Source organism: Convolutriloba macropyga, chromosome 7 (assembly GCF_964194025.1).
Source record: "Convolutriloba macropyga chromosome 7, txConMacr16.3, whole genome shotgun sequence".
NCBI lineage: Eukaryota > Metazoa > Xenacoelomorpha > Acoela > Convolutidae > Convolutriloba > Convolutriloba macropyga.
Genome location: NC_134474.1, coordinates 31,016,122 through 31,033,061, shown reverse-complemented (window position 1 = coordinate 31,033,061; position 16,940 = coordinate 31,016,122). Strand labels below are relative to the sequence as shown.

At 36.1% G+C, this 16,940-nt stretch overlaps 3 protein-coding genes across 7 annotated transcripts in view; 2 read left to right on the top strand and 1 right to left on the bottom strand.

The window, feature by feature from the left end:
• LOC142342778 (transmembrane protein 65-like) overlaps nucleotides 1–16,940 on the top strand; it is a 205,615-nt gene that overhangs the window by 30,075 nt on the left and 158,600 nt on the right. The window lies entirely within an intron of this gene.
• LOC142343011 (uncharacterized) lies at nucleotides 192–9,237 on the top strand. The gene is made up of 3 exons (XM_075394693.1): nucleotides 192–496; nucleotides 5,501–5,811; nucleotides 9,169–9,237. Exons 1-3 carry the CDS (start codon nucleotides 232–234, stop codon nucleotides 9,235–9,237), a joined length of 645 nt encoding a protein of 214 aa, XP_075250808.1. The 5' UTR covers nucleotides 192–231.
• LOC142342776 (eukaryotic translation initiation factor 4 gamma 3-like) overlaps nucleotides 9,758–16,940 on the bottom strand; it is a 33,173-nt gene continuing 25,990 nt past the window's right edge. For all 5 annotated transcript variants that reach the window (XM_075394331.1, XM_075394332.1, XM_075394333.1 and 2 more), the window contains 7 exons: nucleotides 15,797–16,105; nucleotides 15,243–15,592; nucleotides 14,898–15,064; nucleotides 14,339–14,609; nucleotides 13,984–14,185; nucleotides 13,264–13,768; nucleotides 9,758–10,872 (listed from right to left, as the gene is read on the bottom strand). In XM_075394331.1, coding sequence (XP_075250446.1) covers nucleotides 10,694–10,872; nucleotides 13,264–13,768; nucleotides 13,984–14,185; nucleotides 14,339–14,609; nucleotides 14,898–15,064; nucleotides 15,243–15,592; nucleotides 15,797–16,105 — 1,983 coding nt within the window. In that variant the 3' untranslated portion in view covers nucleotides 9,758–10,693. The remainder of the gene's footprint in view (nucleotides 10,873–13,263; nucleotides 13,769–13,983; nucleotides 14,186–14,338; nucleotides 14,610–14,897; nucleotides 15,065–15,242; nucleotides 15,593–15,796; nucleotides 16,106–16,940) is intronic.

The window sequence follows — 16,940 nt, the reverse complement described above, 5'->3', positions numbered from 1 at the left end:
CTTTTTTATCAAACTTCAGCTCTGTTTTGCATCGTTCACACTCCCTGTTGTTCCCCATTCTGATGTTATATTAACAAAAACAACATGAAAAAAACAGTTGTCTTAAAAACATTGCAAATTAGTCTTGTAATTGTTGCTGTTACATTTATCTTTTGTTGGTCGAGTTCACCTAACGATATATTGGAAAATTATTCTCCATCTAACGCCAAAATTGTACCTCCTCAAGATTCTATGCTTGCCACAGTTACAAATTTTACTTTCAAAAGTAACGAAAAGTTAACAGTTACCGACTTTGAACAACTTTTCCCGGAAAACTGGTCATACTTGATTGACTTAGAAAATAAAGAGAGTGATTTTGAAAAGGTGCAGTTTCTTAGGTTACGTCATTTGAAGTTGTTTTGTGAGAAGGAATTGCTAAACTTTACAGCTGAAGATATTAAGTCCATAACGTTGTTCACACCCTATCATTACTACGAATGCAGGGTCCCAAAGACAGGTAAAGCTTGCAGAGCCCAAATTTTATTTCCTGAATTTTTACAAGATTAGTGGCTGACAAATGTCCTATTTTGACTAGGGATGTTTGTGAAACACATAAACTGCTGATGAGCTAGCTCTTGAGAACAGAAACATCAGTATCTTTTATCTGAAGAACTGTCTCTACGTGAGAACGCAGCATAGGTTACGTGACTCTGCTAAAAATTCTGGCGTTTATAGTGAGCAGCGAAACTCGTCGAGATGTTCAATCACAATTTCAAAGTGACTTCTGCAGAGCCACATAACCTTGTTTAAAATACGCAACTTCCATGGGGACGAAAGTCAATGAAGATCAACTGCTGGCTATTTATTTAGCAAATTCTTGCATTTTGACTTCCGGCACTGCCGATTTTTGAACGGCTTTTTTAACGGTTTAATGATCTGTTTGTTCATGTGTTTCACGATATTCTCTGAGTTTCAGTGTGCCCCAATCGTTCGAGCTGCACCCACATAACAAACCGTTAGGGCAAATTTTGTTTTGTTTCTCCTTTATATTTTTTGGATGATCTTTCAGTGAAACATTCAACATTCTATGCACTTCTTTTTGATATTCCAGCTATAGCTGCCATGAACGCGATTTTATTTCTGGTTAGCCGTCGTTGTCAAAATTGTGTGCCGCGATGTTGACTCTAGATATTGGTTTCCAGTTTCAGCAACTGTCTGATTTTTTCCATTATGTTCTTTTAGTCTTGTATGTAGTATAGCTTTCATTCTGATAATTTTTCAATGAACAGCGATCTGACGTCGTTGTTGTTGTTTAGACCCGTTCACGCACTACAGAACTTGAATAATAAAAAACTTCCGAAATAAGCCTCTAAGGGCATTCTGGAGCTGCTCTGCCTCCTCCTCAAGTGCCGTTTATGACTGGCAGTTGCGATTCAAGTGTTGTTATATATAGCACACTACCGTTCAAGGTATCAAGTGCGTTTTTGGAGCTGCAGACTTCGTATTATCACTTAGGGGTGGCTAGAATAGCTCCGGAATTTTGATGAAGTCAAACTCCTATGGCACTTCTTCTCATTCCCCCTTCAATAGTGTCCCAGGTTTAGGTCTCAACCTCTGAGCAAATTTTATACTCGGCTTTTGCTGGACTCATATTAATTACACTGGATTTTTTCAGACCCAAATTCTGATGCTTGACATTTGTTTGATTAAGATATTTCGCTATGCAATTAGCTCAAACCAAAATAATCTGCTCGATTTTTGCTCAACTCAGAATACTGAGTTAAATCATGAGTCAAGCGAAAGATTTTTCATGAGTCAGCTTTCTTGCCTCAAAAAATGTGTTTGCAATTTTATTCCTCATTAGTGCTTATAACGTAGTCAGTAAGTTGCTTCATGATCTGTTGCAAATCTGACGCACCACAATTCAGCTAAAAACCTTTATAGTTTAAGTTATTGATATTTCAAAATTTTGAAAGGAAAATAACAAAAACAACTTGACTGAAATAAAATCCAGGTTCAATAACTGCGTAGATTTGCAACATTTTTTGAAAACGTGGTTTTCTCTCATCGACTCGGTTTTTTTAACAGAAGCAAGTCTGTTCGTGAACTGAACTTTTAATTCCTTCTTTTCCAACATTGACTTCCATTTTTGAACATTGGACTTGAATGGCAGCTTAGTTTCTAATGTAAAATAATAAGAAACTGAATTTAAATTCCAAGGTTTACTTTTTCATTTTGAGTATTTTGATCATATAACAGTCACCCCATCCAAACTGAAGGTATTCCCCGCCTTTCAACATCCCATGCTATACCCTTTCCCCACCACAATCCCCCTCCCGCTCTACCACCACCAATAGCAGCTTACCCGCATCCCCCCCCCCACCTCACCTACCTGTCGATGCCAGAATTTGGTTGAACGTTTTATCGTAGAGCATTCTTTCTATTTCATTTCTCGAGTGATCTTTTCACGCTCACCATTTTTACGTTACCTAAATTGCTTTTATTCAGAAGATAGTTCTGCTGCTAAAACAAAAGCAACTGTAAGATGAGCTATCACAAGGACCCCATAACTGAGTAGTTACAAGTTTTGTTTATTACGCAAGAAATGGGGAATATCAACCCTTTTTCAAGCATCTAAAAAATTGTTTAGGCTAGAGCCCACAATTAATTTGCCCAGACTGTCGTTCGATAGAACATTTTTATAGTTGGTTTATATTGAACAAAAATGAACCAAAAATGTGCATATAGTGTCTTTTGGTATTATTCTGACGAACTCTTAAAATTAAATACTCTAGAGCAGTGCCATGTAGTGCTGCTCCATTGCTGCTTCAATAAAACAGAAGCAAAAAGAAATGATGAAACAGTTCCTAATTTTTTGAAAAATCTTGTGCTCAACCCGTGCAAAGACCAATGGTTGACACAAAATTACTATGAAACGATCATGCCCCACCTAAAATGCTCATGAAAAGAATTTTTTGTTTTTTGAGAAGTTTTGAGTCTTTTCGTAAGTTTAGGTCTAAACAGGGGATCTATAAGCGATTGAGAAAAATAACTAGAATTGAACGTTATCAACATTTAAAAAAATATGTCAATTTGCTTGAACCAAATCAGAACTTCTACAGCTTGTTGAAAAACACGTAGCAGAACTAGATGTTCAAGGAAAATTTTAATGCAGCCTCAATCAAATCAGCAACTTTGCTTAAAACAGGAATTGTGCAGTTTTTTATTGGGCCAAATCACAGTTTCAACCACTAGTTAAGTATAAGAATTACTTTTGTCAACACTGCCTATTTTCGGTTTGTTTCAAACCTGCTTTTGTCTGTTTTAATTGTGCTTCTGTTTCAATTTGTCTGTATTGACAATTTTGAAGTTTTTTGCAGAAATTGTTTTAACGCAATATTGTACTAATTGAGTAATATTTTTGATCTAGAACTAATTTTTTGATAACTTCCGGAACAAATATGTTTCTAAAACAGCTGCCAGTGAGTATTAATGAGGTTAGTGTTGATCTCATTGTTGATCTCTACAATCCATTGTGCTTGGATTACCTTGGTTGCTATAATTTTAAGATCTGTTCAGAACTTGTCGACTTTTTGAGGTCGGATACTTAGTTTGAATTATGATTTTAAGTAACTGGAAGGGTAAATAAAGGAATCAGCCGTATACTTGTAAAGCATTAGTTTATCCGATTACTTTCGAAGTGATGCAGGAATAGGTTATTTGCACAAACTTTTGGTTTCTTGAAAGAATTTCTCAGTTGCTGCAATTTAATTTATGTGTTTCCTGTTCTTTTTCTTGATCGCCTTGCAATTTCCAGTAAGTTAATATAATTGATATAATGGTGCTTATACGCTTTTCTGGAATACATTTTTTGGTCTCCTTGTTTTTTCTTTGAGCAGTGATTTCAAAAGGTTCTTTGAGCAGTGTATCATCGATTTTTTTCTAAAAAAGAACTTTTCATCGCGAAACTTTTTTTGTTTTCAATTAGTGGCTTATGATATTTCTGTCTCCGACAGTAGTTGTGTTCATAAATGCTTTGAAGCATAAATGTTTCTTTGCTCTACCTGATCCTTTTGTTGTCTAATTCTTAGTCTCGCCTTTGACAATTTTTTTTGGTTAGCCAAGAAGACAAAAGTTATTATATCCAAAATTTCCTTTAATAGGCTAAGTTTTATATGACTATATTTTTTGTATCTCAATGATAAAAAATTTTGACTTCTGTCCATATTTTTCTTCTTTTCATCGAGTTGTCTGTAATTTCTGCAATGATCATAGTTTTCATCTACTAAGTTTTTGACTTTAAACATTCTTGCCATTGAAAACGGGGAATTTTTGAGGTTTCCTTTAATAGTTGTTTTATTTTTTTGTCCCACTATAAAAGAACTGCAGGTTTGGAATATAACATGTCTCATCCGCCCTCTAATTTGGTTTTTTATTTTAATTAGTTTTTATAAATTAAAGCGAATTCTGAATCTTGGTTTCCCATGTTTTTATACTATACCTTATAATTATTTTCGTTTTGTCACTTGTTGGAATTAAAGGACAAGGTTTGATGTTTTTTTTAAGAATGGACGCTCTTAAGTTGTTTGATATATGTTTACGGGTTCTTTTAGCTTTGGATATTCAAAAAGATTTTCAGTTTTCCTCATTGCTTTTATCAATTAATTTTGTTGTCAATGTTGGTGTATATTTCAGCTTATTTCATAACATAATTTCATTTATTTTTTGGTATTTTCAACACCCCTAATTTTCGAAAAATTCGTGTGCTAAAAATTCTTAGCTTATTTTTTTGCCTGTTTTCTTTGCTATCTTCGTATATTTTTAAATTTATTTGGTGATTTATTAGAGTTCAGAGACTCAGATTAGCAAAGTTAGTTGTTTACATAATAAAACTGTTCCCCAGAAACTGTATTAGCTTGATTTGCTTTCCTTAACCAAATTTTTTGCACATAGTTAAATTTTTGTGCAATAAAATACCTGACTTTTATACACGTCTGTCCTGTCAATATTTGATTACCACGAATTTTCCCTGAGAATCCATTTCTATGCTTTATAATGAAAGTTTCCCATCTCAACTTCTACAATTAAACCAAGAACGTTGATGAGCAAACCTTGTGTGCCGTCGAACATTACTGAGCCTGCATATTGATTGAATTGTGAGAAATACGCATTTTATAACGAAACTAAAACTTAGTGGTCTGCTGCACAATTTGCTATTCTAGTCTGCCGAACGAAACCCCCCAATTGAGTGTTTTGAGAGAAACAATGAAAGTTTTGAGACGCAATTTGTCTAAATTAAGTGAACAGGCATAACAAAATTTTACCTCATTCCCATCATAGCCCCCACAGCTTAGTGGTCATATGATGTATACATTTTCCCTCTTTCAATTAATTACCGTAAATATTATTATAAATCCGTGGAAGTAGCTATATGTTTTATAGCCATAATGGGAAAGACCCCAATTTTTGCATACACTTTTGCGTGAATAAATCGATATCCTTTAAGCTATTTTTGTTGCAGGAACATCTACAAGAGGTGCCTTATTTTGGCCTTTATTTCACGATAGAAATACTACAGCGAACAGCCAACATCAAGTATTTGACAGACTAGTTCCCAAAACACGACCAGTAACTATGAAGGACGAAGTTTTTCGGAACTACACTTTTGGTTTCATGTTTGTGAGAGATCCTTTCCAGCGCGCTCTATCGGCATATTACAACAAAGTAAGGAAAGAAAATTACTTCGGAGGCCGAGATTGGTCTCTCAACAGGTATTTCAACTACCTAGTCCAGAACTCCATGCAAGACCCACATTTCAAAACACAAGTCGAAGTTTGCGATCCATGTTTCCTTGGAATAAATTATCTCGGACGAACTGAAACTATGAACAATGATTTGCATCAATTAGTCAACGTTCGTACAACTCTTCACAAAAAAATTCAGTTCAGCATTCAAAAAGCAGAAAATAGTTCGATTGTTTTGAAGAAAACAAAATACAATTCAATGAACCGTACATATCAAAAACTAGACCGATATTTAATACTTCAGTTCGTTTGGAAATATAGAATGGACTATTTAGCTTTTGGATACAATCCTTATACGATTCTGTCTAAGTTGTCGTAGGTTTTCGCAGAAAAAAGCTGCTGAAAGCGTGTATGATACAGAACTCGAAAAAGCTGTAGTGAAGTTTATTTTCGATTAATATATTTTATGCTGTAAATAATTGAAAAATTCTGAGTTTCAGTAAAACTTGTCCGCCCATTACTTTGAGACGGACATTGGATGTAGAGAACGGGACATTCTGGATTAAAGTGCACAAAATAAGAAAAAAATAGTCGGTCGACTTAAAGCAAAAAATATATGTACATTACATTTTGACAGCAATAATCGCTTGATTTTTCCAACTGCAATATTTTTCTTCTCCCTTTGTTTTCATTTGTGTCCCAGCTCTCATTTTTCCAGTTTCTAGAGGAAATAAATTTCTCACTGAAAAGCCCTTTCATTAAACAGACAGATTTAATATTGAACCGCCAACATCAGGGACATGGAAGCACATTGCCAAGACGAACACTATTAAAGATTTAATTTTTGAGGGCAAGCTTGGCAAAACTTTCCGATGTAAATTAAATTTAAACTTATTAAAAACTAAAAGCTGCAAAGTATCAAAATTGTCCTCAAAGTGTCCAATATTAGCAATACTATCTGACCCGTAAAATGAAACCAATTTGAGATTTTAAGTTCTGTTACTCGTGTATTTGATGAAACCTTGAATATTTCATCCATTTTGTAATCTTTTGGAGAATTTCAAAGCTAATCTATAAAACGTGCCTTAAAAATATTTAATTGAACAAGTCTTTCTCTTTTGCTTCTTTTTGTAGAAATTTTGGATAATTATTTGGAGAAAAATTGTCTGGTTTCTCGTCTATTGTCTTGTTTTAGCTGAAGTCTCAATCAAAATATATGAAAAGAGTGTTTTCAAGTCATTGACAAAAAGACGAACTGATTTTCATTTCTTTTTTAGTTTTCTGCAATTTTTGTTCAATGATTTAGTTTTCATGGGCAAGCTTTGCAAAATTTGCCTGTTTAAATCGAATGTACACTTATTGAGTTTTCACTACCGGTTTTCAAGTGTCAAAATTTCCCTCAAAGTATTCAAAATGATACACCGAAAAAAGAAACCGAAAAAGAAAGAGGAAGAAACTGACAGCATTGTGTTCCTAAGTCTCAACAAGTGCTCTGATCCGGTCTGCAGTTTCAGTTAGACTCTAAAACAATACTTAATTCAGCTTCTAAACTGAACACTATTAACCATCATAATAATGCCAGCTAGCAATCCCTTTAATGAACTGTGATAATCTAAAGAATTATGACAATGAACGGGCTTTATAAGTTTATCCCTCTTCTTTTGACTTCGCTTTTTGCCTTTGACTGTATTTACTACAATACGTAATTCAATACATGGAAAAAATCAAAATACATTCAGTTGAAACAGTGAGTGAAGTAAGAAATCAGATGTGAAAATTGTAACTTGTGTAAAACGGAAAACGTGAGCAAAAGGGCAAGCAAATTTTAAAATAAAAACATAACAGGAAAAAACATAACAGGACAAAAACATATAAAATAAATAGTTCCATAGAGTTAATCAACATTAACAGCCGAGAAGATCTGTCATTAATGACATTAGGTTTTAGAGCAGCAATTAATACAAATAATAGCAGCGCAAAAAATTGCAATTTTTCTTTAGCTAACAGCGTAGAAGTAAGTAAAAGCTAATGACTTGCAACGATAAATTGGATTAACATAGGCATTATTGGCAACAGAAGAGAACTGTCATTAATGAGACTAAAAGACAAAACAAAATCGTGACAAAAACTCAAAACTCAAAATATCGCTGTTTTTTGAAAACAATCACTGTCAAAGTCATAGATACCATCAGCTTAGAAATAAAATTAAAAACGCAATGTCAATAAACCTCATTAGCAACCTAGCAGCCCCATTCTTGATTATATCAAACGATAACGAAATTGAAAGTACCGCAAATGCTCCTAAAACTCAAAAATTCAAAAAATTTTTAGATTAAATATTGTTAAAGTCGTGAATAACACTAATTATAAACTGAATCACCTAATTAGTTTCATTATTGCCTCGCTAGCATTTACAGAGACCGATCAAAATTGATTATAAATGATAAGACAGCAGGAATATTAATAAAAATGGGCAAAAATCAAATATTCACTAATATTTTTTTACAATAAAATGTGTTAGTCATAAAAAGCACTAAGTGCCCGCTAATGACTTTAAGCAACTTCAAATAGGCCCAATTGGAACTCACATGTTTCATTTTAATAGTACTCAAGAGAAAAAACTGAAAACAGAAGTCAAATTTCCACACGTTAAAAACAGTTCGCTTTAAAAAACCAAAAATTTGTGAAATTACCGATTTCTCACTGAACTCTAAAAGATACTTTGAATGAAAACTCACGCCTAACCTACTCACTTTTTCGCTCCCTTTACTACTCCTCATAAATAAAACCACCACTCTAATTTGACTTCTCACTGACGTGAAAAGGCCGCAAAAGTGTGAGCAGATCTTTAAAAAAGGCCACGCCAATACAATCCAAATACTTTGGATTGTTAAAAAGACAGAGCGCTAATACAAACAATTCTCGGATTGTAAAAAAGGAGAGCTTCTAAATAATAGATATTGAGAGGCTGACGGTGGCTATTAAACATAAACCAACTGACGTTGTATTGAATTGTTCTCGAACGACGTGCGGGGGCAGTTTAGTTGATTGATGTAGCTTCGAGATGTAACCGGACCTCCAGATTAGCTGTCTGACATCTCAACCACTCAGCTATAACGGCTTTGAATTCCTTTCGCTCATAATCGCTTTTAAAAACGAACATGATTTTAGAACGAGAGCAACTTAGATCAGACAAATAAGAAAAAAATAATGCAAAAGTCAATCAAGAAATCAAAGATTGTTCTAGAACAAAAACTTAATTTGAGAGCAACTACTAAATGTCAATTTCAACAGGCGCAATTACAAGCGTAATTTTCATAGCCCATCCAGGATACAAAGCATTGTATGCTAGGAAATGAGGATTTTGAACATTCATACACGAATTCTTGGTCTTGGTATTTTCTCAGGTAATATGTTTGGTATATAACTTTTTCGTTCTATGTAGGCTGCTACTCACTATCTGATTGAACCGGTTGATGTTAATATCAGACTGCGCAGTGCAGATACCAGCTAGATTTAGCTCCCATTAACCTTTTCGGCAAGCAATGCTGTCCAATTTGTATACTGTTCAACATGTCAAATTTTACCAACCATTTTGATTGATTTTTCGGATCTTTTCCGTTTGTGCCCCCCAAGTACGTTATGCGCCCCCATTTACAGAGCACGTGCTATTACATAGTAAATTATCAAAAAACATGGCGTGTGCGTCTGGGGGTGCAAATATGCGCTCAGTAAGCTTGGGGGGCGAAACAGAATAGATCCGCTTTGTTAGAGTACTGAGAAGCCACCAAGTAGTGCTTTGTTAGTACTGAAACTCAAAGCACGAACTGTATCGAAGATAAATTGAACTTTGCCAAAAGCAGAATTATTCAACTTAAGTACTATTTTTACATGAAATTGAAAATTGCCTTCTTACAGGCTTTAACTCTTCACTTCAAACCGGACCGCACATACTTCATTCATAAAAATTTCTCTTGGTAATTTTGAAGAGCTTGCAGAATCCGGTCATCGCTTTAAACAATATAAAAACCAGGTTCAATTTAAATATTTAAATTCATATCTCGAATCATCAACTTATTTCTTTAGCCCTAGCACTTCATTTAATGTCTTGAAAGCAACAACATCAACAACTTATTTACAGTGGAAAAAAGGTCCAATTTGTCATTCTCCTTTTCTCTCTTCTCGCATCCAGTGTTAAGCGCACGGTTGGGTCGGGTCAGGGTTTGGGTTAGTTCAAAAGGACTTATCAGCAGTTTGGAACTTTTGATCTCGAGAAACTTTTCAACAGCAGCAGCAGCTTTTAATTCGAAGGGTCGGCATTAGCAATTTAAAGAACGGGGTGGAAAGCAGCAACGGTAACTTGCGTAAATTTTTAATGTTTAACTCTTTTCCCAATGTCATGCTATGTGCAAAATTGCATCTAAAAAATTGCCATGTGAACAATTGCAATTGAAAAAAGAGTTAACCGTGAAAATATCACAATCCAGCCAGCAACGTATACATTACAATTATCATTGAATATAAGAGCCATTTTTGTTAAAGTTGTGGGTTTTTTTTAGTAAAGTACAATAAAATAGCATCATAAAGTAAATGGTACTGAAATAGCAAGTCGTGTATTGTTTCATACGTGTATTGTGTCACTTAGAAGCTGCTCAAGTTCCACTTAGCACCACCTATAGGAAATGACAGCAACAAAACATCACAAACAAGGATAAATTGAATAAACAAAGCCTCAAAATAATGTCGACAAAACCAAAATGCATAGCAATTAGCGTTATTTCAAAATTAATTCAACCTCACCTTTTGAATGCAAGGTCAGGCATTAATAAGTCCTTAAACATCATTAATACAACCAGCAAAAGAAACTGCCTCGAATTGACAGCAACGATTGGCAGGAACGCAAGGAGCCAACTTTCGTCGTTTTCAGGACATGGGAGTACTCGGGATTTGTAGACTGAAAATTAGGAGAGCTAATTTCCGTCACTCTCACTGCCTTCTTCAAGGTAATTCAAAAATGTTTTCGCTTCCAGCACACAAGTTCCCTTGCCTCTCTGATGGTCCGGATTTCTATCGTTACTCCAGCTTAGAAAGGCGTCACTTGTAACAATCATGTTGTCGAAAAGGCATTTGAAGATACAATCCAGCAGTCCTAAAGCAAAAGACACATTTTATAGAGATGCAAAACATAGCAGATTGCAGGAAAATAGCCGCCGTTGACGCGCTAGACGCACATCGGGACTGAAACAGAAAAAAAGAAGAGATAGAAATTGACCAAACTTTTTTTTCTATTTTTTTTCAGTGTAGAAAAGTGTGTTCTAATTTGGGGTGCAGTCTCAGTTAGATTCTTAAACTATGCTAAATTCAGCTTCTAGACTGAAAGCTATTAGGCTTAATACTGATGTTAGCAAGCAATCGCTCCAATTAACTTTGATACCCTAATGCACAATGACTTAATTTCCTGGCTTTTTCGGTTTATCCCGCTTCTCCGGTTAATCCGCAATCCAAATAATCGAAAAACAGTAAAAATCAAAGTGAAATTGCCGCATGTGAACAAAAACCACTAGCGAGAAAGCGAATTTTTGTTCAAACACCGTTTTCAAACTCTACTTTAAAATTAGAGTGAAAAAAATTCACGCAAAACTACTCGCTCGCTTTTTTTGCTCCAATTCCTGTTTCAGCGTAACCAAAATCACTACTCGAATTCGACTTCAAAAATCATGAAAATCTAAGAGCAGATCTTAAAAAATAGCTGGCAGAATGCCAGAAAATAGCCGCAATAGCTTCGTAGATCTGCAGTCCAAAAAACAGTGAAAAAGACGGACCAAAAACGCAGCCTTTTTTATTGAAGGCTGAGATGTTATTTCGATTAAGAATCTGTATAAGTTATTGCCACCTCTATCAGCTGCTCTTAAGTAACCTTCATTTTGAGAGACACATTCACTTGACCTTATCTCTTTGAATTAAAGTAAATTTAAGTCAATTTCAACGTGAGGAAGTCATTTTTGAGAAGGAGGTAAGTCACGTGTGACCAAAAATTTAATCACGCTAATGAACGATAAACTTCGCTCCACTAGGAGCGAACATGACGTCACGCACGCGTTTCAGTTGAAATTGCATGAATGAATGAACAAAAAGTGGCTGTGACGTCATATGATCGTAACAAAAATCTTGACAACGAAATAAAAAAACAAGTCCTGACGTACAATTCAAAGAATTATTTTCATTGAAAAAACGAAAAACTAGACCTAGAAGGGACTACTAGTGGATTAGGAAAACCAATTCTAAAAATCAGATAAAAAAAATATAAAAACAGAAAACAGATGTCAAAATTCCGCACGTGAACAAAAAAACCTAGCGAGAAATTGAAATTTAGTTAAAACAAAAAACTAGGCCTGGAAGGAACTATGAATGGATTGGAAAAACCATTTCGTTTGATCCAAAAAAATTTTTAAAAAACGGTAAAAATCAAAGTGAAATTGCCACTAACGAGAAAGCGATTTTTTGTTCAAACACCGTTTTCTCTCTCTACTTTAAAACTAGAGCAAAAAAATATCACGCCGCAAAACCACTCGCTTTTTCGCCCCACTTCCTCTTTCGGCGTGACTGAAATCACTACTCCAATTTGACTTCAAAAATCATGAAAATGTGTGAACAGGTCATAAAAACCATGGCCCACCAAAAAAGCCGCGATAGACGCTTGTGGCCTTCCATGAATTGAAACAACTAAGGAAACAAGATAGGCAGAATGACCAAAGTCCTTCAGCAGACCACTAGAATTTTTGGGTTAGATACGTACTGACATTTTTATGATACACATACGGTCTATACGGAAAAAGCCCTAAAAGAGCTTTTTCAAAATTGATTTTCGAAATCAAAAACTCAAGACTAATACTCAAGAATTAGGGCATATAAGTTTGGCACTACTTAGATGCACATTATTGATCTTTATAATAAATGTTCATAAAACAAAGTTCCATAAGTGAGTTCAGAAGTCATTTTTTTGAGTGAGGTAAGTCAATCATTGTAAGTCAGGGTAAGACGAAACAAAAATCTGTTAGACGAAGAAAAAAATAGGAGCGCAATAATAGCCGCCTGGGATTGCTGACGCGGCTATTACAAAAAAGACAGCGCCCCGATCCAATCCAAATTCTTTGAATCGTAAAAACCAAGAGAAGGCCAATAATAGCCCCAGCTATCGCTGTGCGGCTATTAAAAAAGACAGCGGCCCAATACAATTCAAATTCTTTGAACTGTAAAAAAAAGGAGAGCGCCTAAATAATAGCCGTTTGAGAGGCTGACGGCGGTTATTAAAAATATGTTTTCGATTGATTTCTTTAGATACATAAATCTATGCCTTTGAGTATGGAAAGTTGAGATCCTAATAGTGTCGAAATAATATTTCATGACTCTCGGTAGATGTTATTCCAAGTGCTATCCCTGTTTTTCAGTTGCCGTTTTCGAAAGACAATGTTTTTCACTGTTTATCAGACATAAACGTTATCAATTAATCGCAATGAACCGTCTTAATGAAAGCACATACCCGGGGGGTGCTGGTAGTCTGTGACCATATTTTGGACAGCCAATAGACAGTGGAACATCATGAGCTTGTCCTGGTTGATGTATCGCTCTAACAAGTGCTTCTTATCGGTGAACTTCTTGTCATTGAACTTGTTGTCTGACGTCAGACATGACTTACAAACTGCGCGAGTCAGCAACTCAATGAATTCTGGGGTCTCCACGTACTTCAACAGTTCTCTTTGGATCATGTCGAAGATTTCAGGCACTTTCGCTTTTTGGAGCAGATCTCCCAGGTGGGACTCGAATGACTTGAGATACTTGGCTGTGTTTCCTCCCGCATTTCCACTATTGCTGCCACTGCTGGCTTTGGAGGCTGGAGGCTGTTGAGAGGAGCTATCAGAGGAAAGGAATTTGAGGTTTTTGTCTTCTAGGAATTCGATGATCTCCTCATCCGGGATATAGTCTGGGATGAACTGCCTCCAGTCCAGCCTGGCTAAGCTCCATCCGTTCGAAACGAAGTCTTGGCTCTGAAAGAAGAGAAAACGTTCTTCACAAAAATTATCTTTGGAAGCGTACCTTTGCATTATTTTATGTCCTGGATAGTTATGCTCAAAAAGTAATTTGTAGTCAACTGTACACTCATAAGGTACTTAGAATGAACATTGCCTCTTCATTCATTTAAACAACGCCTATAGGTGATCAAAAGATACGGTGTTTATTTCATCGAAAAACAATTACTCACAGTCTGCTCGACAGTCCTCTGCACGATTTGAGCGACCACTAGCTTGGCTTTGTCATCATCCACCAGACATTTGACCATGTCTGGCAGACGTCCGAACGACAGCTGGCTTCCCATGCAGGGCGCAATCAGAGCTCCATAGTAGTCCCAGATCTTCGGGATGTCACATGAAAGGTCAATCGCCGCAGTAAATGTGTCCGCGATTCTGAAGATAATCAAAACTATTTACTGCTTTATTCACTTTATCCCTTACTTAACCGAACTGAGTAAAACGTGAGATGCTTCGTCGTGTCTTTAATTATTTGACGTCACCACTCCTCAGAGAACCTTTGTTAACATGGAAAAAAAAGGTGCTTACCCTTGTGCCAAAGCATCTACGGTGACAGTTCCAGAATTGGCAAATTCGAACAAAAGTCTTCCAGTCTCCTTGCGATGATCGTCCTTCTTTTCGAGAGCAAAGCTAACCATGTGCTTCACCAGAAGGTGTCTTTGGTCCTCGCTGACCTCCTCCGATACAACTTCCAGATACTCATTCACATCTCCAATCTCCATGAATTCCTCAATGATTCCCTTGGCCTTGTTGCCCATCTCCTCTTCGCTTAATTGGGGAATCTTCTTCGAGGGTTTGGCTACATCAAACAAACAATTGAAGCTCATCAATTTTCCATACGCTTTATTTTTCTAAGGAACAGCTCGTTAACTAAAATTTACATACCTGATTAAATATCTTTTTTTTGGTTTCACACTAGAAGATTCTGTATATTAAGTTGATTAACTCTTTTGGTTCTCGATTTGCGTGCAATATTGGGAATCCTGCCATTTTTGATGCCGAGGATTCAGTAAAAACTTCTCAGCTAATTAAAAGTTTACCAGATTATTTTACGATGAGTAACAAAGAGTAATCAATTGATGAATACCTGATGAAGCTGTTGGTTGATTGGGATATGTAGCACCTGATGAGACTTCCTTGTTAGTACCACCACCAGTTCTGTCTCGGCTATCAAAGCGTCTTCCGCCTCCTCCTCTTCCACTGTTGCTTCCGCCAGAGCTGATAGGTCCAGAGAACATAATGGGCTGATTATAACTAAAATCACAAATATAGTTGATTTTCTGTCAAAGAAACATATTTTTGTCTTTATAACTTTACAAAAGAATCCGCCTGAATCTATGTAAATGAACTATTTGCTTGCTTTTAAAAAATATTAATTTGCCAATAACAACGTTTCTCTTGCAATATTACTCCTTAATGAGTTAGTTTTTACCCTCGTGGTCCGGATGCCGGTGACATATTTCTTGATCCTGCGTTGTTCTTAGCACCCGTCAAATTCTGCACACTTCTAATAGCATCCTCTTTGCTTTGTTGGCGTTCCAGCTCACTGGGTCCTCGATTGCCGCCGTTTCTGAGATCAACACTACTTGATCTATTGGGTTCTACGGCTTGCATGTCTTCGTCCAGATAGCTAAGTTCCGCGAATTTATTCTTGGGTTTGTCACTGCCCTGGCTAGAGGTTGGACCTGCTTGGTTATTCCGATTCATGGCACTGGTACCAACACCTGTGCTACCTTTGCTCCATTTGCTCTGTCCACTGCCTCCCAACTTAAAGTCACCACCCTAAAACAATTTCATTGACTCTTCATAATCCTAAACCAAACAATCATGATTCAAATTTGTGAATCCTCAAGCGTATGTGCTATATTAACACACATTGATTTGCTATGTAAGGACACACGTTCCATAACAAGGGGCGCACACAGCAAAATATTTATCTTTATTTATCAGAAGAATGATCAATTAGTGACTGACAATGGGACTAACCAGTGTTGCAGTTTTGACGGTTGAACTAATTTTGCTAAGGTTAGTTCTGATGTCGGTTTGAGGTCTGGAGCTCGCGGTCTGAAGCTGCCACTCTTGCTGAGATTGAGGTCCATTATTGTTGTTCATTCGGCTACTGGAACTATAGGACGACTGGTACTTCCTGTCATTGTAACTGTTCTGCATTTGCTGTCTGTTGGATTGCTTCAGCTCTTGTGCTTTCTGTTTCATTGCGAACTCCTCCATCTGAGCGTCTTTGTGAATCTGGTCAATTGTCTTGGGAGCACTGTCTTTCTTGGATTCCCACATATTCTGCAAACAAACTTAGCTATTCAAACTAGTTTATGTCAGTTATCAATTTAAAAAACTGTGCACCTCCGATCAGCTACTAAATACAGAACTATGAAACATACCCGGCAGATTGCCAGAAAATAGCCGCCGTTGATTCCAATAAGCATGATTGGGATTGAAAGAATAGAAGATATTGAAAAAAAAAAGATTTTTGTACAAAAACATTTTTTAAGTCCGATTTATTTTGATGGCATTTCGTAGTTGAACATAACGTACTTCTGTTTCTTAGAGAGAGGCTACAGGGGCTACTATCAATACCAATAAGCATTAGAGACGGTAACTAAGACTTATAGGAGCGACGTTCAAATAGCGGGCATCTAAAATTGGGCTTTATGGGTTTATCCCGTTTCTACTTCTGACTTCAATTTTTTATACTGACTCTGTTCATTTTGAATTGCTTTGCTGAGCAACTGATGTTCAAAATCACTTTTACCAGAATGAGAGAAGAGAGAAACTAGCCTAGAGAAGTCAAAAAGATATCACGCAAAATGTTGAAAAAGCGGCAAAATGAGGTAAAGCGAAACATTTTTTTATTCGACGAAGTAAAAAACATAGCAGGACAAGTCCTGACGTACAATTCAAAGACTTTTCATTGACTAAACACAAAAACTAGACCTAGAATGGACTATGAGAGAATTGAGAAAACCATTTTAAAAAAAATCAGATAAAAAATTAAGAAAAAAAAAACAAAAAATCAATGTCAAAATGCCGCATGTGAACAAAAAAACCACTAGCGAGAAATGAAAATTTAATTCAAACAAAAAACTAGGCCTAGAATGAGCTGTGAATGGATTGG